General features: G+C 43.5%; 1 protein-coding gene across 1 annotated transcript in view; it reads right to left on the reverse strand.

Moving 5' to 3' along the window:
- Positions 1-2014: 2014 nt before the first annotated feature.
- PHLPP1 (PH domain and leucine rich repeat protein phosphatase 1) overlaps positions 2015-25203 on the reverse strand; it is a 65336-nt gene continuing 42147 nt past the window's right edge. The window contains exons 11-18 of the mRNA XM_010181275.1: positions 19316-19516; positions 18165-18327; positions 13289-13419; positions 9705-9809; positions 8595-8789; positions 6231-6459; positions 3523-4272; positions 2015-3334 (exon numbers count right to left, since the gene is read on the reverse strand). Of these exons, the coding sequence (XP_010179577.1) occupies positions 2948-3334; positions 3523-4272; positions 6231-6459; positions 8595-8789; positions 9705-9809; positions 13289-13419; positions 18165-18327; positions 19316-19516 (2161 nt within the window). The 3' untranslated portion in view covers positions 2015-2947. The remainder of the gene's footprint in view (positions 3335-3522; positions 4273-6230; positions 6460-8594; positions 8790-9704; positions 9810-13288; positions 13420-18164; positions 18328-19315; positions 19517-25203) is intronic.

The following is a 25203-nucleotide window of genomic DNA, read 5'->3' on the forward strand; positions in this document are numbered from 1 at the left end:
CTCCATTTACCACAACCCTCTGCACCCAATGTTGGTGCATTGCATGAAACCCAATGTTTCACTATAAAGGTAATATGGCTCCATGTTTCCCCCAGTTGGCAGCCTTCCTTTCTTACTAGCCCCCAACCCTTGCCCCTGCTACAGCTGCTGTCAAGTTCTGCAAACAAATCCACTTGTTCTGCAAACAAATCCACTTCTCTCTTCAAGTCAGTTCTTGGCTGGCCAAAACTGTGTAAAATATACCACTCAATCATAAAATCACACACGACAGTAATGCACGTCAATGACTTCAGCTTCAGTCCTCACGAGATGAGAGCTTACTGACCCCCTTTGTGAATGAGGACAGAGATGTCCAGAAAAATTACAATTTGCAAACACTGTACCTTGTTCCCAAGTCCCAGTTTAAAGCCAGAACAAAATACCCTTTGCCCTTGTTTAAAAATAAATGCAACACTTTCCCAAGATGCTCCCAGCCACCCAACCTACTGATCTAGTTCAGCGCGTTATGGAGAGCCCAGCAGAGGGATGAAGTCCCTGTGAATGCATCAACCCTTCACATTACGACTGATTTGGACAGGCTACTGCCACAAATGGCCTCTTCAGGCAGAGCAGAAACACCAGAAAAGGGCACAGCAGGGAGTGTGAGTTCTCAGCACTGGGCCAAAGCTGACATGACACGATTCCCCCTCTACCCCTGCTCTGACCTCTGCTACAGAGGTACCACATGGACAGCACACCAGAGGCACTGTATCACGAACAGAGACCGCAGACAGCAGCAGGATAACTTCTCCACTGGCAATGGGTGCTACGCAGCAGAAGATTGCCTTTTTTCTTATATTTTTTAGGGTACAGAGAATTTTCCAGCTTGCTCAGGAAACCCTAAAATTATAGTAACTGCCAAGGCCACTGTAGTGTCCTTGCTAGTTATCACCTTCAGCCCCAAGCAACATCTGGACAGAGAAAACAAGAGATAACATTTCCCAGAGACACCAAGGAAAATGAATCATTCAACAGAATTGGAAATATATGATCTGTTTGCCAAAGAATACCCATGAGTTACTAGCCAGTAAACAAAAACCTTTTTTTTTTGTTTAAATACATTATTTAATGAGTTTTCTTTAAGAAAGAGCTGTTTTGAAGCTCAAATTACAATGAAGTACAATCCTCTAAATCTACAGCAGACAGTGATTTAACATTTACCAAACCAGGTATTTTCACGTTTGCTCCTCTGCTGTTATTGTGATTGTTTAAGGAAAAGAAAATTGAAATCTTTTTTTCACATCAATCCTGCCCTACCTTGGCTATTCACCCTAGAACAGAGAAAGACAAAAGCCTGTTACCACAGTCCTCTCCCAAAATACAGCCCAAACACCAAGCAGGAGCAAGACCCTGTCACGATCACACGCAAACTCAGCTTTTGAAAGAGGACAAGTAAAATGGTGCAGGCGGGTGGAGGCAATATCAAAAAAAGGTGGTGTTCCCTTCCTGCAAGAATCACAAAAAATGCCCTTTTGCTACCAAACTGCCGTTGAACTCAAGTTCATCCCACACATTTGAGCAAATCTGAGTTTACATAGGTAGCGCTGAGTTCACTTTTCCACCTTCTCCTTATGTTTTCCCCTCTTCTCTTCCTATCCAATGTTTTCTTCCTCCCTTTTTTCATCCCACATTCTCCCTTCATCATTTCTATCTTCTGCTACTCAGTCCCAGTGGGGCGGAGCCGGAGCACCGCTCCTCTGCAGTCTTCTGGCACTGCAAATGCTGTGGCAAAGGGCAAATCAATAGTGCTGAATTAGGATGGAAGAAGAAAAAAGAAACAGGTCAATTCCTCAGAGAGTTGTTTCGTCTCTTTTAAAGGCCACTTTGCATGGCCTTTGAATTCTAAAGGTACAGGTGAGCTTCTACCATTAGTGTAAAAAAATGTGATCGAGCCAAAAGTTTCAATGCTTCTTGGTTTAAACTGAGCAGCGTGCTGATAAGCCCCTGCTCAGCTATTCAGACATGAAAGCAGACATCAGGTGTAAATTTCATCTTTATTATAACAAAAATTATGACATGTTCATTTGTGCATTCGGCTTTAATATAACTCTTGGTATGTAAATGTTCTACAGCAAATGAGCTCTATACAATCATGCTGGTTGTGGCAGCAGTAAGGAACACAAACAAAACGTGTCTGTAAAAGTCAGGAAAGAAAGAGGCCAGAGGAAAAAGTGGGTTTCTTTGAATGGTCTACACCAGCTCGGCTCTAGCTAACGTGAACACAGCCACTCAGTCCGCTCTGCTCAATGACCATGGCCCAAAGAGTCGCTTAAGAAAAAAGGTCAATTTTTCAGGTTGTGTCCTTAATGCCAAGGCTACAAAACATGTAAGCATCACTATACAACACTGAGCTATTTACAGGAATTTCCCAATCAACTGTTCTCTCAGAGAAAATTAGTGAATCTCAGTGACTTAAGTCACCTGAAAGAGTAAAGCAACTCCTAGGAGTTAGTCTCCATATTCTACAAATGTCTATCATTTTCAAGACCAAAAAAAGCCTTTTCTCTCAAAGAAATACAGTATTACAATATTACTTAAATCATTTAGCACTGCCCTGCTTTTCAAACAAAACAAACAAGCCATTTTAAAAAATATTACATCATCATCTGTTTCTCAGCAATATATTAAACCTTTTTATTATTTTTTTTGTTTGTTTTTTTGTTTTTATATTTGATATGTTAAGGGAAGGTTAACTATTTTAAACTTTACCGGTCAAGCGTCTCTAGAAGAAAGTCAATGAATATTAAACCTAACAAACTGAAAAGCTGCAGTTCTCTGTAGTGGCAGGATAAGGAAAAGGAAGTATATAAAGAAAAAGGATAAGGAAAACTCCTGCTGTGATGCAAGGAGGTCCCGCACTCCAGTCTCCTTGTTTGTTAGTTCATTTCTGAGCAGTGAATAGAGTGGGTCATAGTGGTGTGTCGTAATAGTCTGCCAGGTGGTCCATCGGGTACTGCCGCGGCTGCTGCTGCTGCTGCTGTTGTTGCTGTTCCTGGTGCTGCTTCATGATCTCCTTGACTTCTTCCTCAAGCTCTGGTGGGATGATAAACTGGTCGTCAGGATCGGGCTGTGCTGGAGCAGCAAAGTAGCCCCCGGTTTTTCTGAGCGGCGCATCCGTCGCGACTTCAATTAAGTTATGGCTCCTCTCTTGTGGCGCCACAGAGCCGTTGCCGCGCCGGCGCCCTATCGTGCCCGTGGCAGAATACTCAGCTTTCCTGGGCAGGCCGGGCTCGTCTTCATTGGCACTGATGACGATACCTTCGTCGCTGGCTTCCACTGGCACCTGGAGAAGCTGCTTCTCCTTCGCTCGGCTGCAGTGGATGTCCACCTCCACTTCCACGCGGCTGCCGTTGGTGAACACCCCTTCGATCGGCTCCTCATCGTCGCTGTCAAGGCCGTTGTCGGAGAAGGCGCTGGAGAAGGTGGCGCTGGAGAGCTGCCGCTGGAAAGAATTGGAGAGGCAGACGGGGTGCAGCATGGCACCTGGAGAAGCTGCTTCTCCTTCGCTCGGCTGCAGTGGATGTCCACCTCCACTTCCACGCGGCTGCCGTTGGTGAACACCCCTTCGATCGGCTCCTCATCGTCGCTGTCAAGGCCGTTGTCGGAGAAGGCGCTGGAGAAGGTGGCGCTGGAGAGCTGCCGCTGGAAAGAATTGGAGAGGCAGACGGGGTGCAGCATGCAGCGCTGCTCCCCTGGGTAGGCCGGGCTGTTTTCGTTCATGGCTACCTGGGGTGGCTCGTCAGAGGCCGTGGACCCCACCTCGCTGCTCATTTCGGAGGTGGAGATCTCACTGCTGATCTCTGAAGCCATGCCGCTACTCGAGGACGGCATCCCAAGTGCATCTGTTGGCCTGTCCTTGATGACCACATTGACAGACTGTGGGAAAATGCCTGGGCTGGGCGGTGGGACCCCGTTAAGTTCACAGCAGCAGAAGCTGTCCTCCGTCACGTTGAGCTGAACCACAACAGCGCTGATGCTGTCGTTGCAGCCGTAACTCTGGGCCAAAGTGCAAAGCTTCTTCGCGGCCGCCAGCGCGTCAGGCACGTTTCTGACTGCCTCCACCGCTTCATCCATCGAGAGGCTGTCCCACAGCCCCTTGCTTCCCAGGATGAAGAACTCGTCTTGCGGAGTTAAGGTGATGGACTGGACGTGAGGACGCGGCACAACACTCGGGTGAAGAAAGGTGTACCCCAAGATTCTTGTTGAATCTGTCACTCCATTCACTTTGCCATCCTGAAATTAGAAAGGACAGGAAACTGGAAACAAAGCAGACAAGGATACACAGCACCTGCATCTCCTTGCATTTTCCTGATGGCTGTTTTTACAGTACCCCAAACACTGCCATTTACAGATGCAAAGACAGAAAAGCAAAGTGACTTGCAAGGAGGTGACAGAGCTGGGATTAGAGCACAGCAATGGCTGGTTTCCAATCCTGCGCTGCACCTCCTACATCCCACTGATTTGTCATCAGCATCACCTATGCGCAGACCAACAAGGCAGAAGTCTGCAACAAAGAGCCATCTATTCTGCTCCTGCAGCTGCGAGCGCCAACTGGACTCATGTTTTACCACTGAGTCAGACTCATCCCTCCTCCGCCCACGGTATCTGGCTGTACGCAGGGCAAAGCCACACACAGCTCCACTTGATACAGGGCCAGGTCGTTCAGTTATGACTCTTCTCTTGCAGCTGTAACAATTGCAGGTTTCAACCTGGCTCATCACTTCAGCAACAAAAGTTCATTTACAAAAAAAGAAAAAGCAGACTTCAAATGAAGCATGCAAGCCAAATGCAGCAGAGAGCAAGTCTGCATTTCTCAGTCAGCTGAGTTGTAGTGAAATGTTTTACATGCCCCAATTACTTACTACGTTTCCACTTAGATACGACATTTCCAAGGGGAGGAGAAGTAATATCCAAAGGGAAAACATCAGTAAAAATGGATGTATTTGAGAAGTAAATCCCATGCACGTCCAAACCCCAGGATCCTGTTCTGGTTAGGATCCAAGCTGCCAGAATAAGCAGAGCAAGTGTCTGAAACAGCAAACCCAGCTATCTGTCAGCCTGCTGGGGAGAGCTGCAGCCTGCTAATTGCGAGTTGGAGAACAACAACAACAACGGTGAGGATTTACACTCATTTGGTCCAGCTGATGACTGCAGCAGTTATTATAAAGCAGATAACCACAGAACAGTGAACCAAGACTAAAAAAAGCTTCCCCTTCAAAACCACACAGAGGGAAAAAAAATCCTTGTCGGCTTGTTAACTTCCCCATTAGAAGGCTGACAGCAGTGATAAGCCATCAGCGTGCATGAAATCAGTGAGTCATCTTCAGATTCAGTGCAGAAATCTCCCTTTTCCTCTATGGAACAACACAATGAGCCTGCCTCGGTGATGCACACTACATTGGAGTGACTGCCTTCAAACCTGTCACGTTTGAGATCCCAGTCATCACCTTTCCCTGGCACACGACTTACTCCACGCACACACACTCTCCCCTACACACACCCCCTGCTCACGGGCTCACAGCAGTGAGTCTTCTGCCCTCTCCTCCACCATTAAGAAGATTCAGTATTTATCTATTTCTATGCATGTGTCACACAAGGCAAAGCCAAACTGACAGTGGTGGCTTCAAGCTTGTAAGAAGGGAACAAATAGTCGCCTCCTCTCTCATGGTTCAGCTGAGCACAGGGTGGGTTTTCCTTTTGGGCGAGTGCTCCCTTCAAGACCTGCCTGTCAAAGGGCAGCTCTGGGAACATAGGAGCTCCGACAGCAAAGTCAGCCTGCCAGGAGCAAGGAATCTCCTAAGGAAAGGACGGCATTGCTCCAAATGCTCTGCCCTCTCATCCTTTTTGACTGTAGAGGCTCCTCATGACAGCTCCAACACAGCAATTTCTCTCCCCATTAGGAGGAGGGTGTCTGCTTTCCTGTTTCAATGCAACACGCTGACAGTCACTCGCTCTCTGAAGCTAACTAAAAATCCAGCATGGCAATAGGATGGAAAAGCAACTTAACTGCATGATAATTTGAATTATGATGATAATATGAATCACTGTGAAAGGAAAATTGCAACTCTGGAACCCATACCATTAAGACTACTTGTTAGAGATTACTAATGTTGACATGTATTTTCATGCATTGCTGTGCAAATGTTCTTCAAGGAAGCTGCAAGTTGCAACAGTCCCTGAGATTCTCTAACCTCTGTGATAATGGCTTTATGCTGCTTAATCCTCTTCAGCTCTTCTTCACAACTCATCACATAACACCTGGACAAAGGCAGAGGTTTCCCATTCCGGCAGAGAATGGTTTGGCACTTCCCCACATTTGCTGAGGTCAGCGTGAAGCATCCACCAGGGTCCATGGGATCATGTTTTATATGGCAAAGGACAGCAGAGCCTCCAAGTTTTTGTCCAGCTGTTCCGAGTTTCCTGGAATTTAAACAAAACAGTGATTGTTCTTTAATTGGAAAACAAATGTTACGGGTACGATGGAGAAAAGGCCACTGTTCTGCAACCACAAGCACCCAGGGCATTGACTCTGTTGGATCACTGGGACTGAAACAAAAATGTCCACTGAGGACTGTGACACCACGGCAGCGCTGCAGAGAAATCACGTGCAGCTCCCAGGCAATGTGTTATTTACACATATGCAGATACTCAAATCTGCTCAGTTTTAGAACAACAAAAAACATCTTTGCACTTCTAAGAATCACACAGTTGTCCCTCTTCCTCTACATCTTAAAGACGTTTGTTTTAAAGGTCAGATCAAGGGAAACAGAGAGGTTAGAAAAGTACTGAGAACTATTAAATGAGCATAGGTAGAGCTTAAAAAGGGGGGTTCATATAATTCAGCTATTTCTTTGGCTTCTCAAGCAACAGATTTTATTATAAAATAATAATTGTAACCGTAAAAACTCTATTTTTGAGTACAAACAGAAGGCAGAGGTTCACTGTTTTGTAATGTCTTCCGAATGATGCTCTTACAAGTATCAAACGATGATCAAAAAAGCACAGTGGCTGTGAACTTCACTGTAAGAAGACACACTTTTCATTTATCTTGTCAGTTACTAATCCATTAAATAGGTTCTTAGAAATACTTAAGCCTGCTGTTTTAGCAGGGGTCAAAGTGAAAAAAAATAATCTGCAGATAAACCCAAAGCTTTCAGAAATTCATTTCAATTCTAGACTGTGAAAAACCACCTATTCTTCCCAGTATCTTGTTTATCAGGGCCTTCTCTTACAGTAATTAGGAATTACAGTAATTAGAAAGCTAATTATAGAGGTTACTATAATTTATATCAAAGCTAGGTGCAGCTGGCAAGAACTTTTGATTCAAAGTCCTGGGGAGAGAATGCACAATAAATTTGTAACCGAGCTTCAACGTGCTTTTTAATTTTATTTTTTAAAAATACACTTCCGGAGTGTTGCACATCACCTGTAAGAATCCTCAATGAATGGCTGAATGCAACTGCAATCAATACTACTTCTGGTTTTCCAAAGAAGTGGTTAGCTTGTTTTGACTTGAGACCAAAAAAAGCACAGCTTTTTGTTGGAATGCCACATTTCTGTGGAATTGCATTACTAGTAAACAAAACCACTTAAGTATTTTCAATACTCAAATTTGTTATTGTTTTTGAATATTTCAAGTACCTGGCAACCACCTTCTCAGCTGAGGCACTGTTATAAGCAGTTATGGGAAGGATGCATTTTTACTTGTGTTTGTAAGGTTCAATACCACGCTACTGCTTCCATATCTTTCCTGATACCAGAACTTGAGTACTTTTCCTTTCCAAAGGCGTAGCTGTTAAACAATAAGCAATGCTACTTTTAACTTGACCCATTTCCTTGGTCTCTAAGCTGCTTATTTGCTTTCTCCTTTGTTTCCCTGACCTCTCCGTTCTCCTTTGTTCCGTTCCCTTCGCACTCCTCCTTCGCTCAGTGCCTCCCCAGGCACAATTTCTTCTTCTGTCAAGCACACGGGTTTCCAAACCACTACACTGAGCTACTATTACACTCACAGCTATTGTATCACAATCTCTTTGGATGGGTCCTGCTCAAATATATTCTAAGGCCAAAGGGATGACAGGAGAGATACATTTCTAGGGAGTCAGACTGCATGTTTTGTGTAGCCTTAAATAACTGGAATTGGTACAGAGAAACAGTGAGGATCAGCCCAGGCTTTGCAGCCAGTAGTAGTAAGGAAGTTTAAAAGACAATCAAGAGATTCATACCACTGACTTGGTTATGGCCAATTGTGAATCCTAAGACTTAAAGAAGATACCAGAAGAGAGTAAAACACCACCCACTACTTAGACATGAGGATTTAGTAACTTTGCAGGTGGGGTTTTCTGTTTGTTTGTTTGGGTGGGGAGGTGTTGGTGTTTTTCTCCCCACATCTGAAAGGAACAGAGAGCAACATTCACAAAACAAGCAATAAAAGAAAACAGCAGCCAGATACCAAGGCTTTTTTTTTTTCAAAGCAATAAAAAAGCAGGTGTCTGACCTGAAAGCAAACTGTCCAGTGAACATACACACAGTAATAAAGGCTCACATACAAGACCTACCTCTGCATAACGATGAAAGTGTTGATCATGTATTCCTCCTCATTTTTTGTTTTCTGCAGCTCCTCTGCTAAGATGTCACTCATTGTGCACTGCAGCAGATATGGCACTTCCACGTTGCGGTCACCATCAAAAACACCATAGAGCGCCTCCCGGTTGTCGCAGAAATTATTGGCTGAAAGTGCCGCCACACACAGCCTAGTGAAAACAAAGGAGAACATCAAGGTTGCTACCCACTACCTGTTTCTCATCTTGCCATTCTGACCAGAGAGATTCAGCCTGGTTTGAGAGATAGTTTTAACCACCTCTGCTCACAAGCATTTCAGGGCTGCTTTCTGAGCTGTGGAGAAGAGTCAGGCCCATCAGCAGTGCTAAGATGTGGAGACAGCTATCCAGGAAGTTCAAGCCAAGCCCTAAGGATTCTGCCTCCTTTTCAGCATGTGAACAAGTCCCTTATTTGTGGAAATAGGGGGCAAAGTATCTCTGAAACAACATCGCTGCGCTTGCTCCTTCAAAAGCCATCCATGCCAGTGACCAAGTTGAGTGTTAAGTCAGTTACTGGTAAGTAAAGCCTTGCTGGCACTGGCTATGGAAACCTAGGTAGCAGAAGATTTCTAAAAAGGTATTTAAGGAACAAAGAAAGATTCATCACATTGCCAGCAACAGAGAGACTAGCAGACTCTTGGTACATTATTTGTCAAGTGCTGCCTTAGTCACAGGAGCTCCGCACGCTATGAATATTCAGAGTTTTGGCCATTCTACATCTTCCTTTAGTATCTCTGATTTGCTTGGTAAACATCCTTTGGTTGAAGATAAAGAACCTTTGCAAAGAGAAAAATGCTTTTAAACACTCAGATCTTTTGCAAGCACCGGAGCCTTGCACAGACAAAATGTGTCGGTTACACTTGTATCTTAGCAACTTCCCCAACAAAGACCAAAGTTGAGAGGCAGGCAGGGGCCTGGTTTACAAATATAGAGCCATGGCATGGCCTCTGCCTTTGTGAGACCCAAAACACCCCCAAAACTTTCACTGAAAAAAGGATTTCTTTGTATCAGCATGAAGGCGCTCTGCTGCAGGGATGCTCGTGTAATAAAAGCAACGCCAGGCCATACTTGTTTTTAACACCAGACGCTTCTGTGTAGCCGTGGCTCCACACCGCTGGCGCTCCCGAAGCATCGCCGGCTGAAGGCTGGTCGATCTTGAAGCATCGGATATTGCTACATGGAGAAAGGAAAGGGGAAAGATGCAATGGATTGAAGTGATGACATGTTCCAGCTTAAAACACAAAGATAACAGCTTTTTTCCCTCCCAGTTCTTAGTAATACATTTAACAGAATAAAATGAAGCAGGACATCCGAAGTGGTTACTTTTATGTGTGTGTATACAAAGAACAAGCAGTAAATGACAGCCTCTCTGTCGGTGTCAGCTGCACTGTTCAGCTTAGCCCGCTTTTCTTTTCCCTGCCCTCACCCCTGAGCTATTTGTTTCAAACCTGACCCAGCAGGAAAAAAACAAGGCAAATTTGTCACAGGGGAATTTTTTTTTAATTTATGTATCTCTCTCACCTCTTTTAAGAACAAGTCTCTGGGCTCTTTTTATTGTACTCAAATGAAACCTCCTGCATGACCCACCCTATCCCTTAAATGGGGAAAGAAAAATTCTTTAGAAACATCAGTGGGTAGAAACAGCCTTCTGCCAAAATGCCCACAAACTCAAAATCCACCCCACCCTGGTCCTGCACCAACCTGCAAGAGCCAGCCTCGACAGTGAGCACAGTCCTTCTGCCTTCCCCAATTGTACAGACCAATTTTCACTCAGGCCCTTGATTCTCTGCCCTCCAATTTACTACCAACATAGCCTTTAGCCTGAATTTCAAGTATCACAAGCAGCATAGTGGAGACTTAAAAAGAGCCCAGCCCTCTCTGTTTATGCCCTTCTCTTCACAGCCCTGCTTGGCTGGGGAAAGCTGACCTCCCCTCTGCTCCCTACTGCTCTCTTCCAAAGGCAGGGAAAAGCAAGCTCCCCACACGCTGCAGACACTTCAAAGGCACCCGAGCCTTTCATGAACCAAATGAATCATAAAAGGACACAAGCAGAAGGGTTTAACTGTTCACTCTGAGCATTCATTTTTCTCTAGCCAAACCCCCACCTGACCTGAACACACAGAAAAGTCTTTTCAGCATTGCACAGCCTTCCTCAAATAACCCAAAGTACTGTCACATCCAGTTCGATTTCTTTTTAGGCTAATAGTCAGGGTGTACACCAGCGAGGCCAGATTAAAAGCAAACAAATTACATAAATAATGTTAGAACCACTGGTGCTTTAAGCCCTGGGTGTTGCAGCCATCTGTGACAAACAGGAGGCAAACATCTCCCCACGAGCATTAGAAAAGATTATCTGACCCCAAATCAAACTGGAAACCTGGGTCTCTTCTGGAGTAGCAGAGATTTTAACTCTGTCTCCACCTGCAAACCACTACACACACAAGCAAACACACTTTCTTCACAGACCTCTCATACAAGGCACTTATCTTACAGGGCACAGGAACTTGGATCAAAAGGGATCTTCTGTTTGTTTCTTTTTTAACAGAGTTGACTGACCCCTGGTTCCCGGGCAGGTCAATGACTCAGAGTTGTCTCAAGGCTTCCCAGCAGCGGTGGAAAAAGCCACCTCTACACATTAACTTCAGCTTCCTCAGTGCCACCACTACAAATAGACCACATTCCTGGACAGAAACGATATCCAGCAGCACATCCTATGCAGGCAGGATGGGCTAAGGATTCTGGACAGCATGGTTTGTTTTGTCCTTAATTTTAAACTCCCATTACATCTGAACTAGATGCTATTTCCTAAAAACCTGGGTAGCAGCATCTCTTCTTTTTTATTTCACTGCTACTGAAAATTATTACAAATGAATCATCCTCCTAAGCATGCAAGCCTCCTTTAAGATCTCCATATATATTAAAAAAGCAAGCATGCATGACAGGACTCTTCCTCTCAGCAGCACTGAGAATACATATTAACCTACTACCTTCTTGAATCCTGCCAGGGCGCAGATGGAGAGCTGCCTATCTCATGCAGAAGGAAGATATAAAAAGTACCAAGTGCACAAGTATTTTTGTGCCTGCCACAAAAAACCAAGTGAAGGGAGCACCTCCTCCTTCACAGTCAATTATAGCAGTATACCACAGAAAGTCAGTGCAGTTTATCAGGGCTGACACTAAGAAGCCCCTTGGGAGGTCTGAAACACCTGACTGTGGCTAATGAATATTAGGAAAGAGAACAGACCTGAGGTCTTAAGAATAATTTCTTAAAAAAAAAAAAATAACCAAAACTCACTCACAAGAGGAAAAAAAAAAGTTTTCCGTGAATTAAAGACAATGCATATGATAGTGAAAATATGGCACGTAACTGGGCCACACTACTCTTCTGCTATTCAGGACTTAAATCTGTACAATAATGCTATGGGGCATGAAGCCTGAATACTTAAGTGGCAAGAGGCTGGCTTGTCCATGTCATCTGCTGGGTTATACACAAGAAAAGCTGATCTTTCACTTTAAGTTTTGACACAATTCAATTAGCTTTGTAATATATCTATCTTTATAGATATGTATTTTCCTATGAACCAGAGCAACATTACACACTGCTTCTTCAGGAAGGCTTCCTGTATACAATAAAGCAGCTCTTAAAACAGAGGAACACCTCTTTTCTTCCGCTGTTGCAGAGTGTTGACTCTTCTTTTTATCGACAAACACTCATCATTATTCAAATTTCCACTTAAATTTGATAAAACCTGCTGATTCAAGCTAAAAGCAAACTCACACTGTAAGTTTCCCTCGTCGTCACAACAGATGAGGTTTACTACTCCAGTGACTGACCTTAGCCATTTAAAAAGCAAAGCACATGAAGCAACTGCTCAACTCTTAAAAAGTAAATCCACCCTTCCTGGAATCATTCAATTTTTAAGGATCAAAGAGAGTTAATGCAGTTCCCTTCAGAACACAAGGAAAGCTCAGTGTAGCACCACTATCCACATATGATCTGCTTTAGTGCAAGAGTTTTCCAACACACTGAAAAGGGAGGCACAGGGCACTCAGCAGATTTGAGTTACAGGTGATGCTTAAGTCCCAGGGCAGGTAGATGAGAAGGAAACAAAGGGTCCCAAAAGCAAGGGAACGAGCTCTGCTGCAAGCAGGGTGAGAGACCTGAGTCTTCAGCAGAGTTTTTAATGATGAAAAACAGAAATATATATATTTCTAGAACAAAAGCAGAGAGATATGAAGGGTGACAAGAAGTAGCATGTGCAACAGTGAAGACAGACCAAAGCAGATGAATGCGAACAAAAGAAATACAATAAGCAGCTACTACCATCTCAGTGGTGAAATAAAATAAGTATTTTGGTAGAATTTAATGTCAGAAGTGAAATGGAGATCGAAACTGGCCCAAGAGCAGTTATACCAGGCTAGCAGACCCCTTCAGGTTTTACAACTGAAAACAATTGCCCTGAAGTGGGTAAAGTCATCCTCTTTAATGAAGTACTAATTTCTGAACGACCCATACAATCCCTCACTTTGTGACCCACAGACAACAGGGAGCCATACTCCTTGAGGAGATTTACCTTCCTCTGTATTTGGTTTTGTCACACCCTAGTGACAGGGGTCGCTCTGCCCCCTCCCAACTCTGTAGGGTAACTTACTTCAGCAGCTCTAGGGTTTTGTGATCCAAGGCTAATCTGGGATTTCCAGTCAGGTCCAGCTCTTGTAGCTTTGGAGGCAGGTTTTCAGGCAGTGTGATTTCACTCAGTTCATTGCAGCTTAGGTCCACACACTGCAAAAGGAAAGCAGCCAAGTAAGCAAGAGAATTCAGCTGTCATCGAGATCATACAATTGTTGATTAAATGTAGTAAGGCATGTTTCATGAACAATAAAGGCTGCAATTGAGAGCTACGAACATTCATTTAGGTAAGTGGCTCTTGCAAATAAAACTTTCATATGGCATTTAGCCATTTTCCCAGATGCTTGGGACACCTAGAAATATGTTCCCTCTATTTCCATCTCTGGCCAAGTGTCATCCTGTTACAAAACTAGTAAGGTTTGTCTGTTCTTCACAGAGACAAGGATGGTCAGTTTATTTTCAAGTATTTAAGAAAAAACGTTACTGATGAAAACAGCTGCTAGTCTTTTAATGGATATAGGAAATGGGAGAGAAATACAATTGGGGCTTCTAAACCGCGAGCAAGCAGTCCCTCCTCCAAACTCAGTTTAAACCAGCAGAAGTACGAGCAAGTTCTCAGGAATTCAGAATTTACTGAGGGATATTAAAATAAGCAGTGTTATAAATGCATGTGGCGAGGAGGAGTAGAGGGGGAAAGGAAAAACATGTTAGAGAAGCTTTGAACGTGGTTTGTCATTTTAGATGGATTCCTATTTAAATAAGCAGTCAATAAAATGAGTGGAAAAAAATTAAAGCTCAAACATTTCAGAAAACAGAAGATACAAAACAGCAGAGAAACTTGCTAGCTCTTCACTCAATAAGCATAAATTAGCTCGAAGAAGTGCACTAAAATGACAAAATCCCCAAACAAACATCATTTAAAGGTGCATGTCCAGACAAAAGACAATGCACAGGGAAAACTACGGCATTTTAGAACAAAACCAACTCTTCAAAATCTATTACAGGGCCACCAGTGTAGCATGTATCAAAAAATGCAAAAAAAATTTTGAAAGGACAGAGCAGGCTGGTATTTAACAAATGACAAGAACTATCCACACCTTTCAAAAGAGAATTTTCTACTTTCAACCTGCAAAAAGAGAAAGACTTCAAAAACTTTAATAAGAGAGAAAGCTAGAAGGGGCAGGGGAGATGCATTTTGACCATTATGTAATTTCCAAGAGACACTTTCATTTTTGTAGGAATATTCGAAGTAATTGGGTCCTGAGCTGGAAGAAGGCATAAGATAACCTAGTGCAGTCTGGAAAAGAAAAATCTCCTAACCCTTTATTAAGTATACGCAGTGGAAATAATACATTTCCAATCCACATCTTGAATCCTGAGGCTGTCCAGTATGGGGGCCTCATTATCTAGGAAGAACAAACCGCTGACGTTATCTAAGCCTGATAAGGAAATCAGAGTTTAAATCTGTCACGAAAACAAAACAGCGGACAGCTCAACAGAAGTTACTCCAGGAGCTTTCAACAGAAGTTACTCCAGGAGCTTTTTTCCTCTACGCAACTCCTCGCCCCTTCCAGAGAGCCAGAAATTACTGTGCAGATGAAAGCAGCTGCCAGCGGGCCTTGCTGTGCTCAACACCTCAATGCCATTATGGATGTGACGGGAGAGTGTGCTGGAATGAGGAGTACAAAAGAAATGGGTAATTTCAGTGTTCTCATTAAATGCACAACATGCCAAAGGTAGGGACGCTCCACAGGGGACCCCTTGGTCCCCAGGCACTAGTGAAGACAGCTTACTCATCAGGTTAGGATTTCTTAGACTTTATTTGTACTGTTTGAAGAACAGGCAAAGAGGGACTTTCTGCATATCTACATTACATTTAGTCCTTATCCTACTCCCCAGCAAGCAGGAAAGCGCATTTCCTAACTGATCCAAATTTCCTCATGCGTTATTTTAACACAAGCTGGTGTTGCCCCACCCGTGCAGCGCCAGAAGAACAACTCCTGCAACTGCACACAGCATTTTGTACTGGATGGGCCAGCTGGAGAGCAGGGTTTAATATTCACCTTTTGCTTACAACGCATCTACAGCTTTGTGACTGTTTTCTTCAAGGCTGGGTAGAACTTGAGTGATCTCCAGCCATGACTGAAGGTGGACATACCAACACTGCTCTATTTAACCAGGAGAAAAACTAGCAAAGTTTGAGAGTTTCATCTTTAAGATGATACTGCTACTAGATCTCCACTTACTTCAGATCTCAAGGTAATGCTCCTGTGAAAGAGAAGCTTGACCCAAGCCTGTGACAAGAAACCTCTGTATCACCCTCGCCATAGCAGCCCAGCAAGACAACCACAAAAGAGAAGCAACTGATGGGCCAACAGAAAAAAAAAAAAATCAGATGATTGAGTAAAGCCAAGTCCCAGGTGGAAAAAGCAAGCCTGGGTCACTGAGCTCTGCTCAAGCAGCAAGGACTACTCAGCTGTTTGACTGCAAAAGAACACCAGGATGCTGGGTAACAATTTTAGAAATGCCCTTTTTTATTTTTGTAAGTCAAGGAAACTGAAGTCAAACGACAGCTGTAAGGAAGAGTCTGCTGGGGCATCGACTCAGATGCCTGAGCTTCCAGCTGCTCGGTCACTTGCAGAAGACACTGCAGCGTGCACAGAAAAACCTACCTCTGACGGTATAAAAAACTGTCACAAAGTACAATAAAAGCCCTAAAAATGTATTGTATAACTTACCTCAGTGACATCCGCCTGGCTCTAAGACAAAGGACAACACATAACTTCTGTAGCCTTGACCGCAGCGTGTAAAAAAGGCTTAGAGACAACTGTATGACTAAAACAACCTTGTATTTGGACATCCTAGAGTTATTGCAGTGTAAAAGCATCATCATTTATGCTACCTTTCCTTCAGAAATTATTTGAGACAGCGCAGTAACTGCTGCTACTAACTGTTTTAGTATCACTGACTCCAAAAACATAGCATGTCAGAACAAAAAGAGAACAGCCATTACCTCAGGTAACAGAGTTTCCCAAGAAGTTTAGTGTTTGAGTGCCACTCGAACTAAAATTAGCCATCAGATATGATATAATCACAGAGGTGACATGAGACTACACAACTCTGTGCTTTGTTAAAAGCAAACTCATGTTACCCAATGACCACATCCACACTCAAACAATAAATTCTGAACTTGCTTTGGCACATTTTGAATGCTCTCACGTACCCAAGAAGGAGCTCCAGTTATAGCTAAGTAACAGAGATAGCCAGGGAGCACAACCTTGACCTACAAACTGATGAACACCAAGCCCGACCTAGAGAAGTCACCAAGAGGCCAGAAGAACCCCTATGCCCAACAAGGCACCTTCCCACCTGGCAACTGTATGAACTCACCTTGCCAAGCCAAAACCAGCCTTGAGTACAGACCGAGCATTTTCTTTCCACAAAGGTGCACTCCTACAGCACTGTGCTCTCTTAGACAAAGTCATGCAGGCTACCCTTGCAGTCCCAAAACAGTTAATGGCACCCATGCCTTTTTCTTCTGCTAAAGAGAACTGAATAACTGTAGGGAACCATCAGGAGGAAAAATTGCCAGGTCTTCCAAGAACATATTTCTGCTAAGTATTATGTCAGAGTAGCACTTTAAATGCCCACGCTTTTATAAGCATTCAGCTTTCCCCAAAACACACGAACAAAAGGGAAAAGTTGATTGTTCCCTATCAGCGTGTTTACATTAAACTAATTTCTTTTTCTTTTGGTTAACACCACCCTCGCATTTTTAAAGCAATGTTTATGGCACAGAGCCTCACTCCCCCACCCCAATTCTTCCTCTAAGAAAAAAGGCTTTGCTTCTGATTGATTCTAAATGGCCCTTGGCTTCCTGCGGCCATTGTTCCAAAGAGGGAGGAGTATCCAAAACCCGCAAGTTTGTTTGAGATTTCCTGGCTAAGACCACAAAGCTCATCTTTACGTGCACTCGCTGTCCAGCAGAATTATTGCTCCCGCTGCTCTGCCTTACCCCGGACACTGAGGCACACAGGGCAGTGTGGGAACTCAGCCTTTTGACTTTTCGGAGTGCCTGAAGGACACTTAAGTTGTTTTGAGCCCGTGAATAGGTACTCATTTCTCAGCCTCAGGGGATGGCAAATTTTCCTCCGTATCACAAGATTTGAATGCTGTGAGTTAACTGTCTCCCAGCTTTGGTCAGCAGAGAAGAGCACACAGTGTGAAATACGCTGCACTAGAGCCAGGTGAGAAGCAGGAACTTGATTCACAAAAGGTAAGTAGCAGCACTCCTCAGCATGGCCAAGGTAAGAACGTGTCCCACTGAAATAGGTGTCAGGAAAAGTACAGAATTACTGCTGGAAACGCACACAAGAGACGGATTAAGCATTCCTCCGCTTGTGCAAAATATGACTGCAATTAGGAAAATTAAAGTAGCTTGCCTGAATACTCAAATCCTGTGCTCCTGGAATTTATCTCTGTCCCCAAGGCCTATTCAATTTTGCAGCTTCAGCGGTTTTGAACACGCACTCTAGACAAAGTCCATTCCTACACAATCAACCAATTGCCAAGGCAGCAAGAGTTAATTACGCATAGCTCTTGCCAAATGTTTCAGTTCTATCGTAACAGACTGTCACAGGAAGACAATTAACACTTATTTGGCAGAGAAGATAGGATGTGGTGAAGGTGAGCCTAATATCAGATGTTGAGGCTGCTCTTCCCTTCCGCTGTAAGGCAGCACAGGGGCGAATATTTTGCATATGACCTCAGAGGAGAAAGCAGCTGTCAGATCTCTGTAACTGCTGAGAATACACTATCCTGAAGCAATGAGAGACCTGAGGGGAGAATTGGTAAAGCTGCATTATATTTGCTTCATCCAAAGCACTTTCACTTCTTACCTTTATTTCAGAAAGCTGCATGACTTCTGGGAAGACTTCGATGCAGTTGGAGTGAGCAATTACAGTATGCATACGTCTGCAGTTCATGATGGTTGTTGGAATGGCTTTCAGTTTGTTCCCACTAATATCAATTTCCTCCAACTCTTCCAGCTTGGCCATTTTGCTACAAAAACAGTAACTTTTTATTTTAATAGACATGTGTATTTTATTTTGAAGTGGTGATAAGAGCAGTGGTTTTCATTATTTTCAGAAAATAAAATTGCAGATTTTGGTCCTTGTTCACAGCAGTGCCTGTCACCTCTCCTCACATCAGATGCTAACACAGTTGTGGAACAAAATGTGTGCTGCTTCTATCAGTGTTTTGTTAATGCTGCTTCTCAAGTTACTTATTTTCTTACATCCCCCCTGCTCACCAGCTCACTTTCACTTTTTTCCCCTCCTTTCTTCTCCTTCCTTTCAACCCTGGTCTCTCATTTCACCCCAAATATTCCTTTCCATCTTCTGCCATCCCACTCAGTCCTTCCCCTGATTCATCTCCGCCCCTCCCTTGCCATTGAAGCCCAGCTGCTCAGAACATCACACAAGGACAGAGATGTCTCTTCCTTTATTTATTGGCATCTCTTTTCCAAGGTTGCACCCCGTCAGCTTTACAGCACATCTTACACTTGAAAGATTTCTGATTAAAACAGAGTGAATTGAAAGCATAGAAACTGCTGCCAAGGCAGAATCTCCTTCTGGGGCGACAGAATTTTTCCCCAGTGGAGTTCAGCCCACTTCCAGAGGACATTTCCAGTCTGCCATGCTCACAAATCTCTCGTAAGAAGCCCACCAGGTGTAAGCACAGTGACCAAGCCAGAGAAAAGGGAAGACCTCCTTGCTTGGCATCAAAAGTGTACTGCGCTCATGCTGACTCAGTCCAGCCAAAAAGCATTTCAAGCCCAACCAAAACAAGCAGCACTCGCTTGTCTGCGTAATGCAAGAGGGCAGCAACGTGCACGGGGGCATAGCAAGTGAGTCCACCCTCTGCAGTATCGCTGCGTTCAAAACACAGCCTGTGCCACCCCATTTCTGTGCAATTTAGTTCTCGCTGTGAAAATGTTTCGTGATGCCCACCCACTGGTGGGCCAGAGGCAGCGAAACCACTTACTTACCTCGCAGGGAAGCTCTGTAGGCGATTGTAAGCCATGTGCAGGATTTTCAGGTGGGGATGGCCCGTTAGCAAGGGTACACATTTGTCTGTGAGGTTGTTATTGGTCAAATACAACTCCTGCAAGATGCTATGGGTTTCTTCAGAAAGAGTGGCTGGAGGAAGCATTTCCAGTTTGTTGGCAGAGGCATTAAGAAATCTCAGGCTGCAAACAGAAGTGGCATAAGGGAGTTCAGTGAAACATCCTGTGGGTTTTGTCTAGAGGTATAAATAAAAATCTCTATAGTCTAGCATTGCATGAGCAAAGCTTCTGATCACATTTTTAAATGAACGCATTTGTACGAACAAAATCAGCAAAATGAGTACATCAAAATGTCTCTATCCCCTTATCAAGACCTCAGTACCTCCAACATTACTACAGATGTACCTACAGGTAAGAGCAATAACAAACCACATAGTTTCCATATTCATTCCACATAAAAATGAATTCTGAATGAATCATCAATGAAGCATGAGAGTACTGCTACCCTTCAAGTGACTAAAAGAAGTCATTGGCCAAGGCCAAGGCCATTGGTCATAGGCCAGCCAATTTTTCAGTATTTTAAATAGTGGCTAGGTTGTAGACACTATTTTGTGTCAACCTGCAGACCTGAAAGCAGCTACAAAATATGAAAAAGTACTCTTTGAATATTTGGATAACTAAAGATGCACCAATCACAGAAAAACCTGAGACCAGGTAGTAATTAGCCTTTTATATTTCAAAGGGAGACAGCACTAATACTAAATTACATTTTAAACTTTATGTATTTGCTTGCTGATATATGCAGGAAGACAGCCAGATCTCTTCTCTACCTCCCGAGTGCCCTTCCTCTACTCCCCAGAGGAGCAGAAGCTCTCGTCATTATTTTCTGCAGTCCCACCGCAAGCAGCCAGGACCGAAGCAGCACAGAAAGGAAGTTACTCTTTCTCCCTCAAAGGACATTTTCCAGAATGGGAACAAGACCTGCTGAGGTACAGGCACTGCCCACTCCTGCCAGTCAAGTGCTCCGGGCAGAAGGTTCACGTTTCTTCAGAGGAGTTTGGTAATCACAGCAGTGCTGGAGAAATGCACACTGTAAGCATCTTGAGGGCTAGAATTCACACAAGCAACTCCAAAGAAATGGAAAAACAAGGCTATTTATCCTTTAGTAACCAACTCTGGCACAACCGTGCCTTTTCAACAGAAATAAGACCTCTCTCTTCCTTCCTCCTCTTTTAGAAAAGGCTGCCTTGGAGAACCCACGATACAGAAGTGAGTGTGTGCCTGCCAGTCTGCAGCAGGCGCATTCAAACCAGGCAGTGGGCAAAGCTGCGCTCAAGTAACAAGGCTCCAATGAGCTGCCTGAACCCTACAAAGCCACTGATCAGAACACAAAAGGTAGGTGCGCTCCTGTCACCGATCTGAAGAGAAAATGATGAAATATTGATAGCTTCTCCCATGCATGCAGGAATCTACAGGACTAACCTTTAAAGCCTACTAATGAATGAAATGGATTTGCAAGAGTTGCAGCTGGTTGAAACTTGCTCAGTGGCAAACAAGGGTCAGACATGCTACAGAGGAGTCACGTGGAATGCCAAAGGATTAAAAAAACCCCACCATTTCCATTAGAAGCAAAAATCTCTCAGCGCTGCACAGAACTGAAACTAGGTTAGCTGTTTTACACAGACATGAGGAGTCTACTTTGGAGAAACACAGTTTAATCCTCAGGCTCATTCATTATTCACAAGGGTGGTAAAACTCCAGGGGAGGAAGGGAGGATTAACACAGAGAAGGGAATAAGCAACTGAAAGGGTTTTGAAATTATTTATTTACTCTAAAAAGATGCTGCTCAATTTCACCCTTTAGCTAAAAACTAAAAATATGTTAAGCTCATTCAAAGTTGGATTATTAAACTGAAGCACACCACATCAATGGTTCTTGTACTTAATTAAACACCAGCAAGCACATTGGTGAAGTACAGACAACTACTACTTTGAGAACTTCAATCCAATATACATGATAGTCTTCTCTCTCCACAAAAAGGGACTTTGATTAACGTTAAAGCCATGATATCTTTTGTACCACTCATAGCACAAAATGGTTGTCTTCAGCTCAGCCTCAAAAGGCTTAAGTAATAAAAAGGTTTAAGGCTGCTGGGAAAAGTGAACTTTCACAGGAATGTGATGGGGATGAGGAGGTGGCAGCAAAACATCCCCCCAAAAGGCCATGTTCCTCTGTCCTGAAGAGGAATCTGTATTTCACTTATGTTCTTGCAAGCTGCAGCAGAATAACCTGGAGTGCTTCACAGGTACCTTCTTTTAATAACCAGATAACCTAAAGAGTATCCTACGGCTATGAAGTTCAGAAGAATGTAAGTTTGCTCAAGTACAGCTAGCCCAAAACACCGCAGAAAGCTTCCAGTAAGAAACGGTACAGTGCTCCAATAAAGCTGAAATTAATACAGTCTATTACACCAAAGCCATTTTAAAGTCAAAAGAAACATGAATCAAACAAAAGTTCTTCTGTTTTTAATAAACTTTCAACACTGGTGAAATACAACAAGAAATTTCAAGCTGCTCCCTCACTGGTATTAACACTGGCCAGAATCTGCGTATTACTGCCAAAAGTAAGTTTTGATGCATATATCTTCCAATGGGGAAAGGAGAGAGGAGAGCTGTTGCTCTGCACCGCCCTGCCCTTTTGCCAAATCTCACAGCGAGTGAGACAACAGTGTTGGAAATAAATCCCCATCATCCTGACCTTCGGTTTAGCACCTTGGTGTGAACAAGATTTAGGTGTGAACAAGGTTTAGGTGGCTGGCAAAGTCTTACAGCAGTCTAGAAGGGGAACTCTGTGGTAGCAGGGTGTCTCACCCACCCCACACATAACCATTCACAGCGGGGTAGCGCTGAAAAGTCAGGTTCAGGATAGTCACACACTAATCTCTGTCTGTAGTTGACATCAGTAGAGATAAATTAACTTTTCTAAAAAGAGTATGCTGCTTATTTACATGTTCCTTTTGAGCAGCTGCTACATTAAAATGGTAAAAACATTCTCAAATGATAAATCTTTGAAGATATCTGGATTTGGGGGGGGGGAAGGGACACTGTTCTTCGAGCATGGAACAGAATGAACCAGCAGATTGTTACTGCCAAAGCTTTGTTATGTCTGTGCTATAATCTTATGTAAAAACCAATAAAAATCTGTACTTGCCCATCAAGTTTTCTCCTCACACTGACTTAACACAGAAGTCCTCCTCCAGGTTATTTCCACTCCCCTATTTCTCCATCCCCATGCAACGTGCCAGCTGCTACCTTAGAAGGCACATCTTACAAATGCCCTCCAGAGGAGTGGAAATTTACTTGGGCACAACTGTTCCCATCTCTCCTGTGCATGGACTTAAGCTGATTCATGTTCCTTGAAGATATCCCACTCGTACTGCTTATCAGATGGAAGCAGAATGTCAAGCATTAAAGCTCAGTCCAAAATTAATTGTTTCCCTTTCCAATTCCACCCACACACTATACCACAAGCTCATGAAAAAAGCACAGCAACACTACAAAAACCCGAATTCAGCAGCTTGTGCGCATACCAGAGTATAATATAGCGAGGAGAGCATGAATTAACAAGTACTAAAAGCGTGTCAGAGATTAGGAAAGAAACGAAGGCGCTGGCAGGGAGATGCCAGTATTCTTCGGCTTTGAGAAGGTGCAAATTCTCCTCTGGGGTAATAATATAAACATTGATCTCCTCTGGAATAAGTCACCTTCGGTTTTATGACATATTAAAGTACAATCCCTTGCTGGATTCAACTTCTCCAAGAGACAAAATAGAAAAAAAAAGACTGTCCCAAAGCATAGGCTAGAATCAAGGATGTGGATTTCATTCAACAAGATATAATATGCAGTCACATCCAGGCCCTACTTAAACCCAGAGGACTCTGATCTCAATTTGAACTTCCAAAAGCAGAGAAAGAAAATCTTCTACAGAGAACTGCAAAAGGTTTGGTATTTTTAAACACCGTTGCCTACCTCATGCACACACAAAAGCTGAATACAGACAACTGTGAGGATACAACAGACAAACGTGAGGATACAACATCTCCCAGCTCCTCATCGTTTTCTGAGGTAGCCTGGCAAACTTGGCTTGGTGGTAAGACACAGCCACCACTGAAAAAGTGTTATGTCCTCCAAAAAGCTTAGGAATGTTCAACATTAAAACACAGACAACTGCACCCAATGGCGAAGCAGCACCAAATCAAAACCACTGTGCTTAGCTTCAAAGTACTGATAAGAGTTGGAAAAAATTCTGCAGCTGCAAAAAGAAATACACAATCAAGATCTCCAGCTTGGCCTGTGCCCCAAGATCTCCATCAGCACAGAGCAATCAAAATACACAATTTCTTCTTCAGTCCCTTCTGCAGAGACATGTCCTCAATTTCTGATCGCCTAATCCTAAAATAATTTATGACTGTGGTAGCAGGTGTGTGAGGAACAATCCCGTAAGCCAAGGGTGTCCAGGGGGAAAAGAAAGAGGGGAAAAAGAAACCATCAAGGCAGTTTTGCCAGCCTGTACAGAAGAAATTTCTGCTCCTTTAAAATAAATGAAAGGCTGGAAACATTCAAATGAATCCCCTTCCTGTTGATGGGCTGCCAAAAACACCAATTAGCTGCTGCTGTCCCCTCAGCTCTTACTTTCTAACCTATCTTTAGCTGTTCCAGTAAGTGGGATCTCCCCAGTTTCTCATATCTGCTAGCAAACAGCTAAGCATTTCTGCAACAAAAGTATGCACATCAAACACTCAAATAGCTCTCTGCATTCATTTGAATTTGTTTCCTCCCTCACTTTTCTTGCATCCAGGATAGGATTGAGTACTTGTACCAAAAAGCAGCATTCACAGTGAGTGGAAATGGCAAATACCAAACAAAAGCAAGTTTAACTGGGTCACTTTTCAGAACTCCAGCAAAAAAAAACCACAACAAACCCAAACAACTCAACCAAACAATCTAAAACAAATTAAACCAAACCAAAACAAGCAAACAGAAAATCAAAACAGATAAGAGCAGCTGAACAAAGCTGAAAACAAGAGCCTGGATGGCCTCTGAATAGCTGACAGGCTCAGCCACCACAGCTGGTCACGATCAGACACTGCAGAACAAAGCCCATGGTTTCAGCTGCGCACATCACAGCCTCACATCTCCACCACACAACTGCTTTAAGGAGTCCCACGGCTGTTTTAAGGGTTTAGACTGGAAACACTCACGCTGACTGGAAAGGAAGCTTAGGCAAGAGGCAAACCCTCGTCCTTCACCACTGCATCTCCATTTTTTACACCCCTCTGACTACTGTCACTGCTTTTCTACCATACCCAGCTAAAGCTCTTCAATGCTTGCTTATCTTAGCCGAAGAATATTTTGTACAGCAGTTTTCACGCCATTAAACAGTGGTTTGCTGCAAGCTGGTCAAGGAAGGCAATAAAAAGCCTGTACAAGAATCAGACAGAGTGGGAGAAACATGACAACAGATGAAGGAGCGGATAGCAAGCTGCAGGAAAGCAGGGGCACAAAAAAAAGGGTCGGGACTCAGCTTGGGAGTTTTCCCCATCAGCCATAGCACTTGCATGAATTCTCTTCTTTTGCAGCATCTGGTAATGAGAAATGAAGAGATTATCTGGCTGCCTCTGTGGCGCTCATCTTGCCAAGAAAATCCCCACCCTACAAGAGAAATCCTTGCTAACATGATCAAGATGTGCATACTTCCAGTGCAATAAACAGAACCAAGATCTGTCTCGGTCAGAGAAACGTTTCACAGGCCAGTTCTACATTTCTCCTTGAGTAACAATTTAAAATAGAAAATTAATTAAAGAGGACACC

Source organism: Mesitornis unicolor, unplaced genomic scaffold (genome assembly GCF_000695765.1).
Source record: "Mesitornis unicolor isolate BGI_N332 unplaced genomic scaffold, ASM69576v1 scaffold3713, whole genome shotgun sequence".
NCBI classification, from domain to species: domain Eukaryota; kingdom Metazoa; phylum Chordata; class Aves; order Mesitornithiformes; family Mesitornithidae; genus Mesitornis; species Mesitornis unicolor.